Below are 26,403 nucleotides of genomic sequence, written 5' to 3'. Positions count from 1 at the left end.
TGCAAATTCAGTCTTCGTAAAGGTGTGTAGTCTTTTCTATAATATTTCACTTTAGGCAGCTTACAAATATGCAGGGTAACATATTATTATTGTTATTATTAGTAGTAGTAGTATTGTTGTTGTTGTTATTTAACCTCAAAGTAAATAAAATTATTTTCATTAGAACTGATTTCACTGCACATGACAGACACAATTAATGATGCCCTACACAAAGTTAGTTCTTTTTAGTTTTAAAGTCTCTTCTAAAACCAGTATAAGATTTCAGGACTGTGTAACATTTCAAAGCATAACCAATCAACTTATTTACTGATCAGTAATTTATCAGATACATTGACATATTACTCTGCAATACCAGAATACCGAGGTGATTGAGAACAACTGGACTGAACATGAGATTAAGTAGGTATCCTAAACACACAGTGTTTAGTATTGTAAATTTTAAAAATAATATCTTCTCCCTTGGAAACTTAAGTTCTGTAAACTATTTGGTAACATCACTAAAGGCAAAGTGATCAAATGAAAGTGGAGAACACCTATTAGAAGGAAAATATAGTAAATAAAATTCCTATAAAAACATAATATGATTTAGTTAACGTACAGATAAAAATCCATAGAAGCTGCAGAGAAGATGCTGAAAAACAACACTATTTCTGCATATGTTCAAGTAGGTTACAGCAAAAAATACATTTTTCTAAATAAAAACAATTAAAATATTTTAAAAAAAACATAATAATAGATTTTAAAAAGACAATGTGGCAAAACTTTTCTAAAAGTACTTATGAAAACTCAAACAGAACTAATTCCACAATACTATTTTTTTAGAATACTATCTAGAGCATTGAGAACCAACACAAATGGATTACAAATCGGTTAACAAATTAAAAAAAAAATTAAAGATCAAGATACTCAATGGAGCATCAACGGAAACATAAGAGAAGAAAAATATAGATTTTCTTATGCATCTACTAGAACTGTGTTGGTAAAAATGCAGAGAACACTATTTCGGGATTTAAGTTTTTAATTATCTCTGTATAATTTTGCTTAAGGGACTTGTAGGAATGGTTTTACAAAAATCAATACAAACTACAGACACATAAGAAAGTTTCTCTGCAACAGTTATCCTGGCAAGCTGAATGTGAAAAATCACAGAATCACAAAATATCCTTAATAATATGATTAGTATGCTAGTTACTCAGTCTCTCAGTAAGAGGGAGATCACTTTGTCATGACAGTGTCCTTTTACCCTCTGTTTTCAACTTTAAATTTCCAACATTTAGTTGGAAACCTGTATATTCTGCATTCTTACCTTTGCATATTGGAGGTGGATGGCTCCACTGCCTGTTAGCTTGGCACTGTGCTTTGGTTGGTCCTTGCATAATATACCCAGTATTACATGAGAATGTCACAACATCATTGAAATTGAAACCATTTCCACTTGTTCTTCCATAAATAGGACTACCAGGGTGACCACAGCTAACAGCTAACAAAGCACAAAACAAAGAAATGAAAAAAAGCGTGCTGTTATCACTGTTCATTATTTACTATGTAATAGATAATAATTATATAATAGTATCATATAATAGTATTTTCAAGTTTTGATATTATCAGATACCGAGGACTTCCCATGATGGATTCAAATTCAAGAACTTATTTTAAATAATCTGAATAGAATTTGACATGCAGTAATGAAGGCAAGTGAAGAAAACTCTTCTGAAGATGCAGAAGAAGAGAAAGCACTAGATTTTCATTACATATAGTCTGAAATTTAAGAAAAATACATTTCAGTTCCTCAGGTATTATTTCTTACAAATAGGTCTTAGTATCAACTCAATATTTTATCTTTGATGCCTAAATATTAGTGAAGTTATAAATTTATGACTGGATATATGAAACATTATGGTTACAGTGAAATTTTTCTCATATTTATACAAAAACTGACTAGAGAAGGTAAAGTTTATTTTCTGTGCCCATAAAAAACAGATGAAAAAAACCAGTAAGGAAAATCAGACATAAATTAATTTTCACAAAATTATTTAAAAAGCTTTATAAGCATTTTCTTCTATGCTGTAAAAAATTTCAGTTGTTGATAAAAAAGTGTTCATTATTAATTTAAAATAAAAATTTAAAAACTCACAGAATAAATTACTTAGCATTGAATACTATGATTCATTATTGAGAGAGTTTCTGCCACAAAGATATAGATATATAAATAGAATATTTAGAGGCAGATTAATACAGTTTCAATACACTAGTATTGCTGAACCAGAAACATAGTTGTAATTTACTTGAGAGTCCTTCAAGAAATCTCAAATTTTCCTAAATTAAATACAGTATTTTCTGTTATTACTTAAAGGTCTTTTATGTGATATGTTGGCACACCTATCACACAAAAGAAAAAAAATGTGAGGAATAGTAAGGAAAAAAAAATATAATTTTTTGAAGAAAATATTTTTATCATCGGTGTAATGATTATCAGTATAATCATCAACTGACAGTATAATTCAAGAATATCTACTTATCTAACTATCAGTAGTGATAGTTAATGTTCATTAAATATTTCCAAAAGCCACTGTGGGTCATAAAGCCATTTTCAAATTTGAGTACTAATGTTCCTAAATCCTATAATTTTTGAAGAGGTTTCATATCCATGTATAAATACCAGGTATTTAGAGGCCAAAAGATGTAGTGGAAATTTTAAGTGATAACACTTAACTTCACCTGATACATGAGTTACAAGTTTTGTGTAGCCACACACTTTTGAGGATCTGTTTTTTTTTTTTTTTTAACGAACACTAAGTTGCAAATTCAATCCTCATCTTTCTGACATAGATATTCCTGCAACATAAATCCATATGTGTTTCCATTCTTACTTACGCACACAAGATGGAAGCTGACCAGACCAGTTGTGATCCTGTTGACATATTCTTACAGAAGAGCCAATCAACCGAAAACCAGGACTGCACTGGTATACAACTGTGTCTCTATATCCATAATTTTCTCCTATTACTTGTCCATTGACTATAAGATCTGGAATACCACAGTGACCAGCTAGATTTTTTCACAGTAAAAAAAAATAAAATTAACAATTAAATAAAAAAAAAAAAAAGAAAAAAGAAAAAAGGAAAAAAAATCATTAAGTGTGTCAGAGAAATTTTAAATAAACCTCCTTAACTAAATCAAAGAAATGCTAAATATCTTTCCTTTTTCTTTAATTGACTTAATTAAAAGTTTTATTTTTATTAAATTGGGGGAATCTGTAGTATTGTATTTGTATAGGTAGAATTGTACACATATAAAGAAGTGCAAATAGACAACATAGCAAAGGGATTAAATGTTATATATGTTAACAATTTTTTTTTAAATATGAATAATTCCTTTTTATTATTACCTGTAAAAAAATCTATATTATTTCCCTTAGTTTTATTTTGGTTATGATTAAACCTAATACAGGTAACATTTAACCATCATACATTTAAATAAATATTAAAAAATTATTATAAATACAAATAAAATAATATAAATATTATAGATGTCAAGCCATGTGGACATTATAAATATAGCCTCCTTACAATGTAAAAAATTTAACTTGGAAAATTTGTTGCTGGAATCTGACTCTCTGGATTGTTTTCTGTTCTTTCTGTCCTATTGATCCCAGGGGAATCCCAAAGATGTTAGCGTGTTTTGGTTGAAGGCAGTCAGCACAACTGCTGCCAAATGTCCTGCAATCAAAAATCTTTCTGTCTAGGCCCAATCTTCTACCCTGTACTCTCAAAATATGAGAAATAGTGCATTTATGCCATGAAAGCACTATGACAGTCACAAAGAGACATTTTATCTAGAGAGAAACTGGGAAAATGAATGAACTATGTGTCATTCATTACTATTTTTCTTAATGAATCCTGGAAAATGGGCACTGTGATTCAGCAAAAAACGTGTTGATGGAAAAATCCTCTAAGAACAATTGACTTCATGAAGACTATGAAACACAGTAGACAATTCACTGCAAAAAAAGAGTAGACAAGCAAGAAAAACAGGCAGTACATTTGTGAAAAAAATTATTACCAGCCACCCAAACTCCTCTGCTCTTCTTTTTTCCTCTACTTCTCCTCAAATAGCCCCTACAAACAAACACCCAGAGCATGGAATTGCAAATAAGAAAGGACATTTAGAAGCAATATGGTTTGGATTGTTTTTTTCCTTTGAAATTTTAAGTGCTTATAATACTGTGATATAATTTTCAGCATTTTGCCTCATTCATTTGGGACTAGAAATGTCTTTAAAAAACCCCTGAAAATCTTACATTTTCTTATAAATTGAGCCTTGTATTGTATTTCATTGTATGATTCCTGATAAAAACATCAGAATTCACAATATAGGTTGTATGCGAACCCTCACACTTATTAAATTGATCATTGCAATTTGACTTCTGTATAGTTAGCCGGAGTCCAAATCTGGTACTGTTTAAGGTTGTATTCTGCCTTCCTTGTCCCCTCCCCATTTCCTTCAGTGTTATGTAAGGACCAGGCATACTTGAAATTTGTTTTATGTTTTCTAGGATTAGATGGCATAATACACGTTTATAAAATTTTTGTCAGAGCAGTTTTTGATTCTCCTGGAAGTTCATAATCCATTCAGGAAGTAGCAGACTTTTTTGAACATGCCCCAAAGGGATTAATTTCTCTATACTACGACATTTTTGATGATAAACAGGACTAACCAGATGAGGAATAAAAACTGAACTGGAAAAGATTGGTTTCTGTCAAAAGTGCAACCAGTCTGCAGTGATTAAGACCATGTTAAAGGAAATATTTTTCTAGTTGCATTTAATTACAATATATGGTTTGGTTCTTAATCAAGAATGGCTTTATGGCAGTTGCTTTATAGCAGAATGGAAGTAGAATGCATCACCAGAAAGGTCAAGCTCCGTTTCACGTGCAGAGAAGCAATTCAATACGTGAAGCCTGCGACTAAGATCAGACAGCAGCTTCTGCAACTGTGCATAGATGTTACAAAAACACACACAACTTCAACAGGTGAAAAGTCATTGTAAATCATCTGCATTAATGTCCCTGTTTCTCTCCAGAAAATTTAAAGTCATTTAAAATTCTCATCCTCTTAAACTACTTTCTCTCTTTGCCATAAACCTCTCAGACTTCTTTTTAATTTCTTCTTTTCTTTTGACTTTCTTCAACACCTTCTGTTGACAAGGGGGGATAGTGGATGTTGGTTACCTGGACTTCAGCAAAATGGTGTATTTAATACCATTCCCCACAGTCTTTTCCTGAACAAAAAGGTAAGATACAAGTTGGGTGGGTGATCTGTAAGATGGGTAGAGAATTGGCTAACAGGCTGCTCTAAAAGGGTGATGATCAACGCTTTTTCACTCAGGCTGGCAGGGATCCCCAGGGATCAATACTGGGCCACGTGACGTTGAATATCTTCATAAATTATCTGATTAATGATGCGATTGAAATCAGCCTCATAATTCTGTTGATGACATCAGACTGATAGTGAGGTGGACATGTGAAAAGGAAAAACCACCTTACTGAGAGACCTAGACAGGTTGGAAGAGTGGGTGAGCCAGAACTCTATGAGTTTGTAATAAAGACATATGTAAGGTTCGGCACCTGGGACAACATAACCAAAGCACCCAGAACAGGCCATGATCTGTGTTGCTGGGGAACATCATCACTGAAAGGGACCCGGGGGTCCTGGTGGACAACAAGCTGACCATGAGTCAGAGTGTGCAGTTGCAGCAGTGAAGGCAAATTGGATTTTTGGCTACATCTGCAAAAACATTACTAGCAGCAGTAGAGATGTGATCATCCCACTCTACTTAGTGCTTGTCAGGCTGCACATGAAGTAATGTGTCTATTCTTATCCCCACCACTTCAGAAAGACTGCAGACAGACGGGAGAGGGTCAAAAGGAGGGCTTTGAAGATAATCAAAGGGCTGAAAAACCTGTCTGTGAGGAAAGGCTGAAGGTGTTAGTCCCTGAAGAAGAGAAGGCTTGGGGAGACCTCATCACAGTATTCCAGTAGTTAAAGGGTGTCTATAAAGAAAATAGAGGGTCTCTCTTCCCACGGAGTCACATGGAGAGGACAAGGGGTAATGAGCACAAGTTGCACCGGGAGAGGTTTCATCCTGGCATACGAAAGAATTTTTTTGGTAATAAGAACAAGTATTCACTGGAACAACCCACCCAGGGATGTGATGGGAGTCCACACCACTGGAAATTTTCAAGATGTGACTGGATAGGTGTGGGAAACCAAAAAGGTGTTACAGATAGGGTGCTAGGTAATTCCATTTCATCTCCCTTTGCCAGGAAATGTTGGACCAGAGGATATTTAAAACTCTCTTCCAACTTGAGCTCTTTATGATTCCATCACTTCAAATCCCTCTGTCTTGATTTTTTCCTCCTACTCTGTATAAGAGTTACATCTTTGGAGCACTAACTATATTTCATGACCAATTATAAACTTCTCACTACTATTAAGGAAATTGATATTTTTAAAATATTAGAACCTACTCCTATCCCCATGTCAGATTTCTAAACTGTAAAATAAATAAATCTAAATGCATTAAGGATATTATAAAACTGTATTATAAGACTGTAGTTCAATCAGAACAGAATTCTAAGTAAACCTATTGTGACAGTGTTAAGAAAGTAAACATCATTTAAAACAGGATATGCCAGATTTGTGACACGTTTTTCATTGCAAATCTAAAAAGAAATAAGAAACATTTGGGATTTGCAGCATTTTCCTCCAGGTTTCACTTTGCTTTCCGGGGGATGTTTTGTGTGACTGAGAGACATAAAAAAACATTTAAACCAAACCAAACAAACAAAACAGAAAAAAAACCCCATAACAACAAAAACAAGCCAACACCCCAAACTGATGGGTTCAGCTTCACTTGTTTTATTTTCAAAATACCATCTGTCAGGTGCATGTAGTAAGCAGTTCGCTGTGTTTGCTATGGAAGTGTATATAATGGTATACAAAGTTCCTGTTAAGAGAACATTTGAGAATATTATTGGAATTTCCACTAATTTATGCAGCTGAGTAAATTCCCTAAGATGCCATAAAGTCATGAACTCATTAATTAATTTTCATAACTTTTATTCTTTGCTTGTTTTATTTTCCCACTCTGTTTCACATATCCACAGAGATGTTCTCTGTCAGAGGAAATAAAGACCTTCAGGTTATAATAGTTGCTATCTTTTCTTCTCTAATACCATGGAAAAAAAAACCATAGAGGAAGAAAAAATAAAACAACAAAAACTCCTATCACCATCCACACCTATATCTGGAAGTAAGGTGTTTATTCATTTTTCTCATGAATATTAGTAGAATTCTTCCCTTTGACAATTTTCTATTAAGATATCTGTGACAAAAAGAATTCCAAAACCATCATTATACATTAAAGATTTGCTCATACTCATTAATGCATATTCTGGTAGTTTTCATGATCAATTCTGCTGTTAATTGTTTTTCAGGACTTCAGTTTAAACTCTTATTTTAAGGGCTTTGTGGTAAATAAATTCATTTTCCCTTATTAAGATTCTGAAATGAATTTTTGAAGTGACATTCAGTAGCTTTTTCTGCTTTCCATTGTGCATTATGTGTTTGCAACATATATAGGTGTTCACACATATAAAAATAGTGAGTTTGGGGTTTGAAGGGGTTTTTTGATGTGAAAAGTTTTCAAAGCTTTCAGATTACTGCTGATTCTTTATTAGTCTGAGGAAAATTAATACTGCACATGTATAGTTTTCTGAGAAATTGAATTTGTTTCTGAATGAGATATATTTAGTGTTAAATGGCATCAAAGATCAACTCTATTCCTTCAATTTATCTCCTGTGTATTCCTAAAACATTTTGTCACTTGCTTGTATTATATATATCTCTCATCTCCCATGTAACTGATGTCAGTTTTGTCATACTGGTATAAACAAGGAGCAACACACAATTTTACCACAGCAAAAACATTGTGCAAACCCATAAAGGGACATAATTTTAAATCTGTTCTCATTTGAGACATGTCATACTTATCCCAGTTGAATGGGATAGGATATGGAGGATGGAAATTTTAGTTATGGAACTCGATATAATGAAATTGAATAAAATGATAGCACTGATTGTTGTAATAGATAGCCTTGATTCATAATAACCATAAGATCTGGTTAACTGTCTTTTGCAATAAGACAGAAAATTATTCCTCCTAAATGCAATTCAGATACAAAACTGCACAGGAGCTAAGCTCTGAAGGTGTAGTGTTTTCAATGAAGACTGAATGCAAATAATGCAAAATGGATATCATATTGACAGAACTCTCTGTGAGTATGATCAAAATAAGCCAGAAAACTATGGCAAAAAGTGGAAAACAGATGCAAAAAGATAAGGAAGTAAAAAGAACAGGACTGCTGAGGAAAAAGAAACTAAGACGACTGCAGGGAAATCAAAGGATCAAATACTGACCAGCAATGTTGTCTCCTTTTTTTTCCTTTTTTAGTTTTCTCATTTGTCAGTAAACATATTTTGCAAATAGATGAGAAATTATTTAGGAAATACTTATTCTGTTATCAATTTACACTCCTGTTTGACATACCAATAAGTAATGGAATATTTAAGTATCATAGATAAAAGACTTTAATAGTAATGTTATTATTACCTAGTGGAATACGCTTTTTTTATGCCCAAAGTAATATTCAGATTCTAAGATCAATTACAAGCCAAACCAAAACTGTTGGGGTCACCTTGGAAGGCTATTGAAAACAAATAATTAAAAACAATTATAAAAGAGTTGCAGGAAATATGAGACAGAAGGAGTGGTTCAAGCAGTAACATCAATACTGTACTTCTGACCTGCATTTATCAGAATGAAAGAGACAGAAAAAAATAAACCCTTGCATTATACATGGACAAATACAAACATATAACAAACAGAACATTTATTCCACTGCACTAAGGGCTTGGTAATGGATAGAAGAAAAGCTGAAAAAAAATGAACAAATGTTAAACAAAATCTCCATTCAACAATTTCCAACAATTGATTATCATAATACTATCACCGAGGGAAAAAGTATATTCTAATACACTAGTAGTAAATAGCTGACTTCACAGTAGGTTAGGATTCTACTACTTTAGATTAGGCTATTCTAGACTGTTCTCACGATAGCTTTGTCCATTGTCAGTGTCTCTATTTTGATGCTGTACCATAAGACTGGATGTAGGTCCATTTTTATTATGATATAGATATAAAAGACCTATGCAGCAGTTCTGCGAATTCAGATGAGACCCCTAGGTCTTAATGTAACTTATAATTTATAATACTGAATCAACAGATGTCACTCTTGTAAAGACAACAAGTGAAACCTACAAAAAAAAGAGACTAAAAGGTACTAAATGTGAAGGTTTTACTGAGTAGCAGATTTGAGAGGGGAAATAAGCAGTATAACATTCTCCATTTCCAGTCCAGCAAAACAAATAAGGAATAACTACATGAAATATTATAAAGAAACAGAATTAGTAAAAAATTAGGAATGAAAGCTATTAATAACCTGTGAGCACCAAATAAATTATCTAATTTGACATGAAACCCAGCTCTAGCAATGAAGAATGAGCCTAATAACTTCGTGTCAGAACCTTTGAAACCTTAGCTGTAAATGATGTTTCTTTTCTGCAGGTTGCTTTCTGAGATTAAAAGAGTAGGAATAAATGAATACAGAATCTTTACATTAAATGGCAAAAATGTGCCTGTGCTTATTTTTGTTGTCAGTAGCGTCAAACATGAGCATAGTAGAGAAAGAAAACTACATACCAATGTATTATTGAAAAGAGATTTAGGTTATTACTCAACAAAGTTAATTAACCTGTCAAGATGACCTCAGATGAGGAGGGAAGAATTATTTCCTGGCATTTTTTTTTCTTCTTTACAGGGCTTCCATTTTTTATAAGGATATAAGAAGGTGTAGCCCCAGAAGAAGCAGGGTTTGGGGTATTTCTCCTGCTATTTTCAGAAGATCTTCATCTTGACAGCTGTTCAAGTTGAATTAAACTGTTCAAGATGACTGGTAAAGTTCTTTTAAATCTTTTTTAATCCATGGCACATAGAGGGAAGTTTTTGCTGAATTCCTTGAAACAACTGAATATTTTTTTTAAAGATGAAACATCATGTACCTAATTTGAAAGTCTAGTTGTTATTATTACGCAGTAGTACTGAAGAATGAAGAGAAGCCTATGGCTAACTCTAGATATATTAATTCAGTATCACTGGAGATACAGATTCTCCTTTAATTGTAATAACAAGATAAAGAAAGATATTTAAAAACAGCAAGACAAGTTAGTTTCTTATATATTTTTCTAGAAGTCTTAAGTATGAAAATAGTGATAGGAAGGTTACACTTCAGAGGTTACATACCCACAGAAACCTTTCAGCGACTGAAAGCTGATTGGGAAAATATAAAAACTAGTACTGGTAAATTAATACACTGAATATTTTTCGCTGTCAGCTTACATGGTTTCTTTGCCCCAGACAGTAAGTCTGCTATTCTTTTGACCCTGTTGACAGCACTGCTCTGTACAGAGCTGTTTGATAACTAGTCTTTCCTTTATGAGTAACAAGCTGCCACTAATGACTCATTAGTGTTTAAAACTGGCATTTTTGTATGAAAAAACGAAAAGTTCAGTAAAACTGGGATAAATATTTCCCAGCTAACAAGTCAAAGGTTGTGTACACATTAGCATTTTGGTTCATCTCTTCCTTCTAACTCTTAAATGTGCTGAGTGGTTTTACTATGAACAAATTTGCTTCCTTTCAGAGGAAGTACATTGAGAAGTCTCTAGGAGCACAAAACAAGTGTTCCATCTCCTTTTGGAGACAAAGTGGTCAACATTATTAACAGGTCTTTTTGACAAGTCAGAATCATATGAGTAATGATGACATTTAGCCCAGAGGACAAGACCAGATGCAGTCCAAGGAAAATTATCTGAAACATATGTAATACAGATATAAAAAATTCAGAATCAATTACTTGTCTTGTGATCTATTCTTTCTGCTGGATTATGTGTTAATGCAGACAAAGGTACAGATTTAATATTTCTCTTAGGAGAACAGATGAAAGGTTTTCCTGATATTATTATATAGGAAGTACAAATGCTGACATTTAATGTACCCTCTAACCCAAATAGCTTTTTTTCTGCTACCCATCTGTCTGTATTGAAAACTCAATTTTCAATATTTTCAGTATTAGCCCAGTGTTGGAACCACACTTCTTTATACCTTATTCATCAAATAAACTCCATTCTTCATTTCTGCATTTTTTATTCATATGGACACAGTATTTTATAAAGGCGTCTTTAGTTCTCCAAGTGAACTAAAATAACTACAATAACTAAAATAATGTAGTTATATTTCATGGTTTATATTGATTTTAGATTTAATACTAATTTGCAGAACTGAACAAAACTATTGTTCCAGCAGTTGCTGAGTCTTTCCCTGTAGGAAATAACAGCAATAACTTTTGGTAAATAAAGGAGACAATATAAAACAATCTTGTTTTATCAATATGTCATGAGGAATGGAGAAAGAAGGAATTAGGTAAAAAGTTTTAAGTGTAATATACCTGAGATGAAGAGGGTAGAGTCACAACTTCAAGAAATGCGAGAACATGGAGTAAGCAAACCAATCAACAAAAAAGAAAAGTGTGCATAAGATACCTTCCCTCTTATGAGTTTAACTATTGCTTAAAAATAATAATTTTCCCTGTTTTTTCACATGGCTTTCATTGATGAGATGTCTAAACATCTTTTAAAATTGCTATCAGTCACATAACTGAGAGAAACTCAATTAAATTACATACCTCCAGAAGAGAAGTATGAAATCTGAATGATTTGGAATAATCTAAGAAAACAGGTGCTCCATTATATATAAGAAGAATTGTATCCAACAGAAAGACTTTTCAAAGCATGCTATACTTTTCTTTGTAAGTTTTACTTTGTTGAGTGTTTTGGACTAGGCTTTCTGAAATGTTAACTGAAATAATACAGGAAACATATTTAAATATTTTTCCAAGATGAAAGTGTATAACAAAATCACAGATTTTTCACTCTCTTTTTATAAGTAGTATATTCAGCAAAAATCTGTTCTATGTTTCTGAATGTTTCACCAGGATTTATTACATAGACTTTCCCCCAGAAACTGTTTCCAGGTTTTCAGTATAGAAAAAGATCAAGTACAATAAATTGTGAGGGGCAGTCTGTAACCTTGAAGATACAACAGTCCTGATTTTTATCTTTGCTGTTATTTTATTCTAAAAGACTAAAATGATTTTTTTTCTCATATTTTTTCACGATAAAATATTTTGAAATATTTGTTTTGAAAATTTTGACAACAGAATTACTTCAGAAGCTCTCTTTTCTTTTGTTAATTTTTTTTCAATTTGAACATTTTTTCTTCTCATCAGCTATGGAGAACAAGATTCAGAACTCAATTTCCTACCACACTGTATCAAAACTGAGATTATTATGTGGAGTACTACATTGTTATTTATGTATTCTTTAAGAAAAAATAAAGCGATATTCAGAAAGGAGGGTAGTTGTGTTAAATGTTCGAAATTTTGCAACAGTTTCAATATCCATAAAGTATTATCCTTCTTTTTTAAAAAAAGAAACCAGAATGAAAAAAAAAAAGACAAAAAAGATCAATGAAATAAAGCTTACCTCTGTTTTAGTTCTCATTTCTATCTGATAGGTTCAACATAAACTAGTTTTAAGTTCTGTTGCAGACACTTAGACTCCTGTTTATTTTACCTTTCATAATTTTTCAAATTACACATAATTGGAATGAAAATCAAGTTTTCTAACACAGCAATGAAATTAAATCATTTGAGTAACACTTTTGGAAAAAATAACTCGCATTTTTAAACAAAATAGTTGGAAAAGAGTATTGTTATCCTATAGGATTTCATTAATGTCATCTAAGCGATTTTGCAGGGCATCTTCAAAACTTGAAACAGAAATACATTGGTAGTCATCTCAGTCCAAGCATAAATACAGTTCTCAGCAAGTAAAAGTGATAAAGGATAGAAAATATTTACAGTTGTGAGCACAAAAACTTTAGAAGTAGAAAGTGAAAATAAATTTTTTCTTACTATTTTTCAGTTATTGAAAACAAACACCAGAATTTAGTGATAAGTTGCACAAAAATTAATTTCTTGAACCATTAAAATACCCACTCTGTAGATCTTCCTCCTGTATTTTATCTCCTTTTCTCTCACATTCTAATATTTCTTTAATGTCCACCATTCCTCAACCTTTCAACAGCATTTTCTTTCTTTTCCTTCTTAAAAACATTTCTGACTTCTGATTTGTCATTAGCTCAACTCATCCTTCTATCTTAAGTCTTAAATTACTTGTGGAAGAAAGAAGAATTGAACTGAGTTAGTCTGAGTCTTTGCAAGAAGTTGATTTCTGCGCAGGGATATAACATAGAAGCCAGTGTCGTTGCAAAAGCAATTAGGGTAGTCATTGCTCCCTTTTATTAATTTGTTCTGTCACTAGTTTTCTTTTTTTTTTCTTCTTTTTGCCAAGGTATACATGCTTTTTGCTTGCTATATGTATGAAGTATATTACATTCTATTTCTCTCAGTAAAACATGTATTCATGCTATCTTCAAGAATTTGCCATCAATAAAGCTTTGAAGATATACATTTAAAGATGTACTGTGCTCCTATGTCTGATACAAAAGGTGTCTTTTAGATTACTGTTTTCCCCTCCATTCATATAGTTGTTTTCTTAACTATTTCTTGTTCCTGGACATTACAGTATATGAACTTAATAATAACTAATATTTTCTGAGAAGCAGGGGTCTTCTTTAAGTTGCAAGTAAAGACTATGCAACCTGTTAGTACTATTAAGATTGTATTACATTTTTATTTCTACAGGCAAATGTAAGAGAAATTCAATTCACTCTGAGATGATCTTCACCTGGTATGAAGTTATTTTGGTAAAATTCTTAAATGCAAGTATTTTTTCAAGATGCTATTCACAAATAGAAGGCAATTTGCCTGTTTTTAGATTAATATTTCTCTGATTAATATATTTACATTTCTCCAAACTCCAATAGCTGTAACTTTTGCAGAAAAATCAGTAAAAATGAAAAAACAAACAAACAAAAAAAACCCAACCAACAAATAACAACAAAAGCAGAACATTTTGATTACATACATACTATGGGGCCTTAAAACTTTTAGATTTAAAACAATCTGTCTTATAACTGTCGATAATTTAGAAGAAAAAAAATTATCAAACATAAAGATCTTTTCTTTTTTCCCCCTCCTCTTCTGACTGGCTTCCACTGTAAATGTGAAAAATAAACAAGGACTCTGCCCCTCTCAGCTGTATGTCAGGGAACATTCCAGCTTCAGACTTGTAGTTTGATAAGCAAAACCTTTACTCATTCATGAGTCATTCACTTTAGTGCAGATTTGCACCAAATAACCTGTACTGGAGAAGGAAAATTATTTTGGATGGAGAGTATTTTAAAAAGGTGAATGGCAATCTGCACAGAGAGGTATTGCAACAAACCCCTATATTTAACATATATACTAGTTCAGATTTTCTGAAAGTCTCTGTTTATGGATATTCTGTAATACACTCATGCCTCCACAACTGACAAAATACAATATGACCTACGTATTTCATTCTAAATCAGAATACTATCACAGCTTTGATTTCAACTGAAATTAAAATTTTGATTGCATATAGAGTTAAAACCAATGTCTCTACAATAAAGACAACAACCCAGTTCAAGGTACACAAGATCATGAATCAGAAAGAAACCTTGGAATTTTTTCATGTGTTCATCTCATTCATAAATAATTCAGGGAGTGATGTCTGAGTATTTTAAATGAGTGAAGATACCTAAACATGTACAAGTAAAGGGTGTCAAATTGCATAAATAGTGGCCGGATAGTGACTTTCTCTTAGAAACATGGGTGCAGTGGTCCTGTCAAAGTTTGCAAAAACTTTTTTTTGTCTCCTCCTGTATCTTTTCAAGAGCACAGTTTAATTCCATAACACTACCACTGAGTTCAGGCTATCATGTAGGTATTTTACTGAGGATATATATTAATGTTGACACATACAGAATCAGTCTGTCTTGTTTTTTATGTATAGTTCTAATTTGAAGACATATACATAAATACAGTAACACAGGTTTTGCATGTTAGAAAGATATTAAAATTTCTGAAAAGGTAATTATATAATTTGATAATTTCTTATACTTTGGTAAGAAAAACAACCCACCCAGCCACACACATGCAGACCCCTCTTCAATGTCTCTGCTTACAGAGACAAGATGTTTGTCTTTGCTTACTTTTGTCTGCTAGAGAGAAAGAAAATAGTCAAGTCATGACAGTATCTGTACCTAAACATCTCGTCTCAATTCCTCTCCAGAGTCCAGATGACAGACATTCCCTCACTGCAGAGCCTACTAACATGTATCCTGAGTCACAGGTAAATATAGCTGTAGATCCATAGGTGATTTGAGTTCCAATCTTATTTCCATTGGGAGGTGTAGGAAGTTCTCCACAAGAAATAACTTCACAACAAAACCAAAACAAAACAGAAATGTACAGTTAAGTATCACAAACACACATAAAATAATACTTATCTACCAGTAATACTTATCAACCAGTCAACCAGATTTCACACCTTGAAGTATTTTGTTCTGTAGAAAAAAATAGATTAAAAACTGCAAATAAAAACTGTTACTTCCCTAGAAATAATACTTAAGAAAGAGAGGGGGGAAAACCAATTAAAATTGTTACTGTAAACCTAAAAAAGCCATTTGGAACATTAATAAATTAAGTTTCATTTTGGTTTTATCAAGTACTTTTCTTGCATATTGGAATACCACAATTGTTGTCAGTTGTAAAATTATGTTTCTCTGGGCAGATGTTGCTTTGTTCTTCTAGGTCAGAATGACATGCTTACCTCAGTATTCACACATATCATTTTTAAAAGGAGTGAATTATATTCATGGAATTCCTTCCTATTTATTTACAATTCAAAGCATCTTTTCATTCAAAATAATATTTTTTCTTTATCGATTTTCTTTTAATAATAAAAATACCTTTACTATTACTAAATAAGAGGGTGAAAGCAGCTAGTGCACTTTATGCTTGAAAAAAAGTGGTAATATTTCAAACAAGACTTCTCAAAACAGTGAAAAATAGTTTGTCTTTTAAAGACAAAAGGGTTAAAAATACAAATTTTATATGTAAAATATCTATATACACAGATAGATATAGATACAGACATATACACAGTATTTTTAATACTAGCAGAGGTGAAATATTGCAATTAACTTTTAAAAATACTCTAAATTATAAATTATATTTCCACTTATAAAGAAATTAAAATTAAGGTTAATTTCCAATGTAATAATACCTGGTTTTGAAACTGCATTTTTTAGCTTCTTTTTTTTTAATTAGTTTTGTGTTTATTGTCAATAAATTCTAAAGCCACAGTTATCTGACTCATTTGCAAACTTCTTAGGTATGTTTGGATTTTTACACGAATGTGCAGATACGTTTTCGATACATGCACCGAAAGCTCAATCATGTCCCACATCACAAGGTGTTCCATAAAGAGAAAGAGTTCTGGGATTTCAAAGAGTAACCAAAACCCTACAGTTTTGAAAAAGAGGTGTCTAAATTCAAATGTATGAAGAAACTTGCTTTTCACAGGGGTGGGTGCGGGAAACACATTTAATTGTTTTAAATATCTTAATATTCATTACTTATTTTTTGAAAATTAACTACTGCAGGTTATCAGCACACCAGTTAATGGTAGGAATGATCTGGATGTGTGTAAATGCACATTACATGACAACTAGTTGAAAGGAGAGATTATTTTATTTATCAAGTATGCAGACAATATACAAAGGTTTTGCATTTTTCTAGACCATACAGCATTCCTGACCGAAAAAAATATATAGGAAAATGTTCTCTACTACTTCCTTTTACATTTATAAATATAGGGACCTTTAAAATCCAGAAGTGTGCTTACAGATATGTCCTTGTCACTAAACCTAATGTATTATATTTGTCAATAATAGTCTTTTGGATACCCAGGAATTCCAATCAAGAAACACTTTTTCTAATTAACTCTTTTAAATATTTAATTAGCTATTTTCTAATTCACCCAATAAAATATTTTCTTCTGATGTCTGTACAGCAGATGAAGATGCAACATGGACTCACTTTGGCAGTAAGGTCTCTCATTTCTCCAACTCCAGGTGCCATTAGCAAGACACTCGATAGATGCTGGTCCCAAACCATAATACCCTGGATCACAGCTGAAAACTACTTTTGTTTTATACTCATAATGTGAACCATTCACTATTCTCCATCTTCCATGTTCCAGTGTAAAAGAATTGATGCTTGGACATGTAACAACTGCCAAAATAAAAAAAACCCACATAGTTATTTGTGGCTTAGTACAGGCAAATTGGGAAAATCTGTACTGTTATTAATTCAAAAATATTTATTAAATACAGTGACATAATCTTTGAAGACTAATACTGTATTTGAAATTGCCTTTTGTTAGCAGGTGTGAGTTCTCTCGTGTAATTAATAATGATCTAGTCAGAGTAGGGATTGTGTATTCAGAGTGATGCAATCAGTGTAGATAGAAGCTATAGCATGGTTGAATTCACTGTAGATGGACCTCCTGTGACACTTTACATCAGGCACCAGAATCTTTAGTAAAGTGTTAGCTATATTTAAATGCAGTAAGTATTTTTCTACCCAGGCAAACTCCATAAAATTCGAGAGGTTGCACACTGGTGACAAATAAAATAATATCCATGTTGAAGTGTTTTTTTCAGTAGTTATACGTTTTTAATCTCATGTCTTAATTCTATGTGTTCTTCCTCCAGAAATGGAACAAAAATATTGTATAACTACAAGATAATTAAAAAAAGTTTAACATGCATAACAATATTTCCTACTTTATTTTTCTCCATTTGGATTGGTCCTTTAGAAAGAGGAAAATGCATGATTGAATGCAATTTAAAAGAACAAGAAAATAAAAAAGGAGAAAGAGAACATCCTTGAAAATTACTTTAGGGTATGTTTTCTTTGATTTCCAAAATTCATTGGATGAGATAATTCAAATCCTAATGTGCATCAGGTACTCTGACATTTCTGTATCAGTCTTACAATCACCTGGGTTTTCATGCCCCATTTATAATTGTTGGTATCCACTTCTCTTTGGTAGTAAACATGCATTTTCTCTGCAGTGATGTTCCCCCAAGTTCAGATGGCTTAGGACTATAATGATCGGCTGAATATAAATAATAAGCAGCAGTTTACAACAAGTATCCCAGAGGTTTTGCAATTCTGGATAGTAAATAGAGTTTGTTAGCAGTACATGAATTTTGCAACTCTCACTGAAGAGATGGTTTTTGCATAAACCTCTGCAACCATTAACTTTGATTTAGCTATAAATTAATTATTAGTTTGATTGTATTCTATAAGCTCTAGTATATTTCTTCTGCTGTCACAGCATGTCTTAGTTACATACATTGCAAATATGCATTTCATAGCGATTTCATACCATCAATAATTCATAGATTAAACTAACCTGAAGATGAAAGTTTAAGTAATGTGAAGATTTATGGCCTGGATAAATAAACAAAATGTACACACAAGTTCTTACTGGAGACTTTTTACATGTTACTTACCAACACATCGAGGTGTTTTATTGTGATTGCTCCAGGTCCCATCCGGCTGGCAGACTGCAGTAGTAAGCTCTTTGGCTGATAGCCTATATCCATCATTGCAAAAATAAGTAACACGGGTGCCAACTAAGTAATCTGTAGTTAATATCCCACCATTTAATGGAGCTTTAGGAATTCCACAAGATATTGCTGAGTAAAGAGAAAGACACAGTTATTTTACATCTTCAGTAAAAGTTTCCACTTACCTCAAATGGTTTATGCATTGCAATATCAATGGTTTTAAAGTCATAAAAAATAATTTTAAATTGTTTAATATGTGTTTTAAGCATGAAAATAAATACTTTTAAAATTTTAGGGAATTCAATCAAATAAAGATTTCGTCTTTTGAAGGAGGATGAAAATAAGAAAAATGGTTCATAACTCTGCAGCTAACCATTCAAAATGCAGAAGATAGTAAAGAAAAGAGAATAGAGAATATCTGGAAAAAATACGACCAGCATGGCTGAATGAGTAAGACACCATCTGAGAAACTACAAATATGGTTGGTAGTTCAGATTTCTTCCATCAAATGTACTGTGTGACCTTTGGCAAAGCACTAAAACTAACTTTGAACATACTATTTTTTCCACCTGCAAAGCAGAAAATACTCTGTTGAAAATACTGAATCATCAAATCTTAGAACAGCCTGTGTTGAAAGGGACCATAAAGATATTCCAGTTCCAGCTGCTCTACCATCAGCAAGGACACATTTCACTAGACCAGGTTGCTCAAAACCCCATCCAACCTGGCCTTGACACTTCCAGGGATGAGTCATCCACAACATTTTTGGCAACTTTTTCCAGTGTCTCACCACCCTCATGGTGAAGAATTTGTTCCTGATGTGTCCCATCTTCTTTCACTTTAAAGCCATTCCCCCTTGTCCTACCGCTGCATACCCTTGTAAAAAGTCCCTCTTCAGGTTTCCTATAGTCATGCTCTAGGCTTGAAGGTTGCTCTGAGGTCTCCTTGGAACCTTTTCTTCTCCAGCCTGAACAACTGTAACTCTCTCAGCCTGTCTTCACAGGAGGTGTTCCAGGCCTCTGATCATCTTTGTGGTCCTCCTCTGGACACACTCCAACACGTCCAGGTGTTTCTTATGTTAGGGGCACCAGAGTTGGATACAGTACTCCAGATGGGGTCTCACAAGAGTGGAATAGAGAGGGAGAATCACCTACCTCACCCTGCAGGCTGTGCTTGTATTTATGCAGCCCAGGGTATTCTTGGCTTTCTGGGTGATGTTGAGCTTCTCATCAAACAACACCAAGTCCTTCTCCTCAGGGTGGTTCTCAACCCATTCTCTGCCCAGTCTGGATTTTTTTTTGGCCCCAACCCACATGCAGGACCTTGCACTTGACTTTGTTGAACTTCATGAGGTTGACGTAGGCCCACCTCTCAAGACTGTCCAGATCCCTCTGAATGGCATCCCTTCCCTTCAGTGTGTCGACCACACCACACAGTTTGGTGTTACTGGTAAACCTGCTGAGGGTGCACTCATACCACTGCCCAAGTCACTGACAAATATGTCAAATGGGGACGGTCCCCATACCAAGCCCTGAGGGATGCCAATCATCACTGCTCTTCACAGTGGACACTGAGCCACTGACCACAAATCTTTCAGTGCAGCCATCTATTCAATTCCTTACCCACTGAGTGATCCATAAACAAATCCACATCTCCCCATTTTAGAGACAAGGCTGTTGTGCAGGACAGTGTCAAATGCTTCGCCTGAGTCCAGGTAGATGACATAGTTGCTCTTCCCTTATCCCTAATCCCATCATGGAAGTCCACCAAATTAGTCAGGCATGATTCACCCTTAATGAAGTCATATTGGCTGTCACCAGCTACCTCTTTATTTTCCATGTGCCTTAGCACAGACTCCAGAGGAGTCTGTTTCGTAATCTTGTCGGGTACCAAGGTGAGATTGACTGGTCTGTAGTTCCCTTTTTAAGAGTGCAGGTTATGTTCTTACTTTTCCAATCAATTGGAACTTCATTGGAATACCACAGCTTCTCAAATATGATGGATAGTGGCTTTGCCACTTTGTGCACTGTGCCTCTCAGGACCAACAGGTGCATCTCATCGAGTTCCATGGATTTGTGCACCTTCAGGTTCCTTAGATGGTCTTGAACCTGATCTTCTCCTATGGTGGGAAGTTACTGATTTTCTCAGCCCTTTTCTTTGCCTCCCCTGCTTGGAAGGTGTGGATAAAGCACTTGCCAGTGGAGACTGAGTCAAAAACATTGCTGAGTACCTCAGCCATCTCCATGTCCCACGTCTCCTGTTTCCGTCTGGAGAGGGTCCACCTTTTCCTTAGGCTTCTTTTAGGAGCTGTTCTGGTTGCCCTTGACAACTCTGGACAGATTTATTTCTGTCAGGGCTCTAGGTTTCCCAATCTGATCTGTAGCTGCTCGGACAACTTGTCCGTATTCCTCCCGGGTAGTCTGCCCTAGCTTTCACCCTCTGTAGGTTTCCTTTTTGTGTTTCACATTGTCCAGGAGCTCCTTGATAATCCAGACAAGTGTCCTTGAGTTTTGTTTGACTTCCTCTTTGTCAAAATGCAACATTTCTGAGGTTGGAGGAGGTGATCCTTGAATATTAACCAGCTATCTTGATCCTCTCATGAATCTAGGGCTTTATTTCATGGTACTCTACCAAGCAAATCCCTGAGGAGGCTGAAGTCTGCTTTCCTGAAGTCAAGTTAGCAAGCTTCTGCCCTTCTCACTGGTCTAAGAATCTTGCACTTTATCATTTCACAGTCACTGCACCCAAAGCTGCCCTTCAGTTTCACATTTCTCACCAGTATCTTCTTGTTGCTGAGAAGGTCCAGTATAGCACCTCTACCACTTAGAGAAGAAAATTGAAAAGTGCAAATAAAAATGTAAGCCATGCTATTTTTTTTCTTCTCTCTCTCTTTTTTTTTTTTTTACCAGAAAGAAAATACCAAGAGAAGATCTGCTTCTAAATAGTGCTCTGACTGTTTGGGAACAAAAAAAAAAAAGAAAAAAAAAAAAATCTAAACCTTTTCCACCTTCTAACACAATATATCTAATGTAGGTCAGAGGGAAAAAAAAAAGGGAAAGAAAAAGGCTTAGGCACTTAATTCTGAAATACCTTACTTTGAACTGGAATCTTGAGCCATAAGAAAGTACCTATCATCCCTACACAGGAAAGTTAATCCTCTCAGACTACGTATAAATACATGGAAAAAAAAAATTAATCTCTTTTTGCCCCTACTGGGAGCTGATCTGACGTAAAACCGATCTGCTTCATAAGCAATATAATAATACCAAAGGCAATAATCACAGCTAAGACATAGGTAAAGCATCAATGCTATAACAACTTCCAGGTGTAGTAGTATCAGTGTTAGAATATGCTTGTATTGCCATAAAAAACCCCCTGCATGTAAGATGTAAATTAAAAAAAAACAAAACAAACCACAGTAGAGATGCACAGTGTTCAAAAGATCACAGAAAACTATTACTAATTTGCTATCACCTTGTCTGTGCAATAAATGCAAAACTTATAATAAACATGAGTTATTTATCTTATACATACCTATAGTAATTGTTCTAATGTGCATGAATATGACTATCTCAAACCTATAGCCATGTCTAAAAAATCTAAAAGTAGAAGGATTATGATTTACCCATCAGATATTTGTTTCACACGATTAATTTTTTAAGAAAGCATAACTCATCATGTACCATATCTAAGCATATATTCTTGGAATTCTATTTAATTATTCATTTATTTATCTTTAATTTTTTTAATACTTTAGTATAGCTTGCATAACAATCACCATTTACACAACAATATGTCTGCTCTTGTGGACAATTTAGATTACTGAGGTAGAAAACTTTTCTGGATATAATGTCGAGCTTTACACTTCACTTACTTAAAATCTCTACCTAAAATTCCTGTATAAGCATTTTCCCACTATCCATATATGATATTATAAAGTACTAATAATGATTTCCGATGAGACCTGTGTGAGACAATATTTATTTGCAAAAGAAATATTTCATAATTAAAAAACAAGAATCATATAGTTCTGGGATAAAAATGAAAATGTAAAAAATAACTGAAAGAAAACCAAATGCTTTAAAACACTTTGAATCTTCTGAGATCTATGATCAGTTATAAATATTCAACCACTTATACGAATTCATGTTAATTCCTGTACTCAGATAGACTAGTGCAAATCTGTTAATTCTTTCAAAAGTTTGTCATGATCAGACCTTATAATTTACCATGGGAAACTTTTATTGACCTAATATTATTAATCTGAGATGGATACATAGGTAACAACAATTTCACATCATAGTTCATTTAATGGATGCCTATATAAACAGAATAGTTAATATCTAAAAGTTAGAACATTAAAGTTGATAAATAATTTGTATTATTTTTACTATTATATGATATAATATTAGATTTTGAAGACCTTTTTCAGATAAAGGGTCCTTTTGTATTAACTTTGAAACAGGTTTCAGTTAATTGCTGAAGTCTGGTTTGAGGTATTTCTCTTTGATTCCTTACTACTATGCATTTAGTCTCTTCCACTGAGATTTATTTATTTTTAAAAATAATGTAAAAAAACTCATCCAAGGTTAAACATTGTCTGGATGTTTCAGGTTCTCCCAGTCCTGTAGTGCAAGTGATATGAAGAATGGCTGGTATTATCTATTTAGAGGTTCAGAGATCAAGATTTCTAGTCATATAGGTATAAGAATGAGAACATTAAAAATTGCTCTAATGTTACCCATTAACTTGGAAAAAAAAGTTGTAGTGAAAAAGGCTATTGACGTTCATTAATTACAGAAGATAATTCTCAAGAATAGTAAAGATACAGAATGAAAAATGTAAAGACAAAGAATTAGTTTAGAAAATCATGAAATATTCTGAAGGAAGTAGAAATGCTTGCCAGGTAATGCAATTAGTATTGCTATAAAAACTCAACAAAGCAACAAAATCCACTAGCTGTGCAGATTGTAGAGGTATCACTAAAAAATATATACTTTTGAGGTCTGAGATATCTTATAGGAAATAGTTGTCATTACTATTACTACTACTGTGATTTGACTGGCAATCTTAATTTTGGAAACAGAAAAAAAATAGATTAAAATGACATGTTGCTTTGAAAGAAGCTGCAAAATTGCAAATATATTTTTTTTTAACTTGCAATACTATGTAAAAAAAGAAAGTCTAATACTTTTTCTTATCTGTGTTAAATGGTCATTTGTGGCAATTCTACATTCAGATGTGTGAAAGGACTGATTAAAATGGCTTTGAAATTTATGCTATAAATGATAGAGAATGGGAAGTAGAAGTTAGGACTGTGACATTGTCATCTGCTATCACCTGGAAAAATTGTTGACAAATTGTGACTGACAATTATGATACTTGTTAAAACAAGTGGTTCATACTCAATATCATGAATTTCTAAAACCTGCTAGCCCACACTTTAAAGAGTTAGAATTTGTGGTGAAGCTGTACTGTTCAGCAGTAGGGGTAATGGCAAAGCTCATGCCTTGTAAGTGTTCTCTGTGAAAGAACATGAACGATATCTACCGATGGTGTTCTGAGTCTTTTGATACAAGAGCGTGAACCTTCTGTATCATCTGGACAGGTGGGTGTACTGGGTCTGGCTGAGCTGGAGTTCATTCCCCACAGTAGCCCTCCCAGTGCTGTGCTTTGCATTGGCAGCTAGAAGGGTGTTGATAACACACTGGTGTTTTGGTTACTGCTGAGCACAGCATCAGCACTGTAACATTCCTTCCTCAATTGAGGGCAAGATCCTGGGAGGGGACACAACCAGGACAGCTGACCCAAACTAACCAAAGGGATACTCCATGCCATATGACGTCAGCTCAGATATAAAAGCTAAGGCAGGGAGCAGGAAGGCAGGCATTCATTGTGTCCAGTGGCTGTCTGCTAGGGAACCATTACACATGTTGAAGCTCTGCTTCTTGGGAGTGGCTGACCATCACTGCTGATGGGAAATAAACCGTGTTATCTTTCACTTCGCTTTTGTGCACACAAGCTTTCACCCGGCTTCTGCTTTAATAATCTGCCTTATTTGTACCCACAAGTTGTTTTCCATCTTACTGTCTCCCCTGTCCGGCTGGGAAGGGAAGTGATAGAATGGCTGGGTGGGCACCTAGCATCCAGCCAAGGTCAACCCGTCACAGTGGAATAATTTTAACTACAGCAAAACAATAGGAAGCTTAGATATATAACTGATGTATGGAAACAGTTTATTCCTGTAGTGTTTTGCAGTAATGTGTCTTCAGGTTGAATCCAAAGGGTTTGCTGTTGTGAGTTGCAGCTACATGTCATGGCCAGAAACCACTTTCCAGCACAAGGTCTTGCAGGAAGAATCAAATAAAGTTCATATCACATATGAAATCTAGCCCCATAATTATAATTAACTGTTATTCAATTAATAAATACTTTAAATAATTTCCAGTATACCAACAGTCTTTGTGCTTGATCAGACATCATGAAATTACTAAGTGTTTAACTTCACTTGTTCCTAAAGTGTTACCTGAGTATTGCAACTATTTCCCTTACTGAACTATACTCAGTATGTTGAGAATAATCATCTGGTATTTGAATTTGGTGAGTTGGGTTTGTTTGTTGGTTTGGTGTTTTGAGGTTTTTTTCCACATTATGTTATATATCTAATTATGAGTTTCACCAAGTTCTGCAAATAAGTGTAATGGCAGTCCTTTGGTGAAAAAGACAAAGAATTATATGTAGCAAATGCATGACTGCATTTTTCTTTTGAGGACTTTCAGCTTTTTAAAAAATATAGGCACATACAGTAAGAAGTTTATCAAACTTTTTTTTCTTTTGCTTTAGAAACATACAGTTCAAAGACTTTTTGTCAAAAAACAAACCTTGTGGGGAAATTAACATGGAGCATTCTGATAGCATTTATCTTGGAACAAAATGCATACATTTTGAATAAGCACATCTGCAAATTTTCATGAAAAAAAGTCATTCTAATAGTTCACTGAATAGAGACACAGGCAAATTATCAGAACAACAGCATTCTTTTCAGGAAAGGAAGAATTAGTATACAATTGTTATGGGTATTAAATAATAATTTCCTTTTCCTTGTTAGATAGAATATGTTTGGTTTTTTATAAGACAGAAGAAATTAAATATATGGCTAACCTGATTAATTATCTTTTAAATTTCAATTTAAACCACAAAATATTAGAATGGCATCATAGGCAAAATATTGCATCATAGGCAAAACTTGGTCCAGTTTCCTGTTCTTGGAAATGTAGCAAGTTTCAGGTCTTTCTTTGTTATTATTTTTAATGTAATTCTTGAATCACAATAAATGAACTTTAAATATATTCAGTTTTAAATTAACTTTTTGAATAATTTCATATTTTAAATGTGTGTTGGGGGGAAAGTTCCCTCACAGTGAGATAGATTATTTTTAGTATCTGCCAGTCTTAGCAAATTCTCTTGAAATACTGGCTCTTAAAAACACATTTGTTTTTATAAGTTTTATAAGGTAGAAAAATTTTGGTACAGAAATATGACCATGAAATGTTTAACTGTTATTCATTTTAAGTCAGAAAACTTAGAAAAGG

The 26,403-nt window shown here is 33.5% G+C and overlaps 1 protein-coding gene across 6 annotated transcripts in view; it reads right to left on the bottom strand.

The window, feature by feature from the left end:
• Positions 1-26,403, bottom strand: part of CSMD3 (CUB and Sushi multiple domains 3) — a 610,641-nt gene that overhangs the window by 52,381 nt on the left and 531,857 nt on the right. For all 6 annotated transcript variants that reach the window (XM_027645674.1, XM_027645676.1, XM_027645678.1 and 3 more), the window contains 5 exons: positions 18,755-18,940; positions 17,271-17,465; positions 15,431-15,604; positions 2,875-3,048; positions 1,307-1,480 (listed from right to left, as the gene is read on the bottom strand). In XM_027645674.1, the coding sequence (XP_027501475.1) occupies positions 1,307-1,480; positions 2,875-3,048; positions 15,431-15,604; positions 17,271-17,465; positions 18,755-18,940 (903 nt within the window). The remainder of the gene's footprint in view (positions 1-1,306; positions 1,481-2,874; positions 3,049-15,430; positions 15,605-17,270; positions 17,466-18,754; positions 18,941-26,403) is intronic.

The sequence above is a fragment of the Corapipo altera genome, unplaced genomic scaffold, assembly GCF_003945725.1.
Source record: "Corapipo altera isolate COAL_440 unplaced genomic scaffold, ASM394572v1 51, whole genome shotgun sequence".
Taxonomy (NCBI): domain Eukaryota; kingdom Metazoa; phylum Chordata; class Aves; order Passeriformes; family Pipridae; genus Corapipo; species Corapipo altera.
The sequence above is the reverse complement of the archived record's forward strand: the minus strand, read 5'-3'. Positions and strand labels throughout refer to the sequence as shown.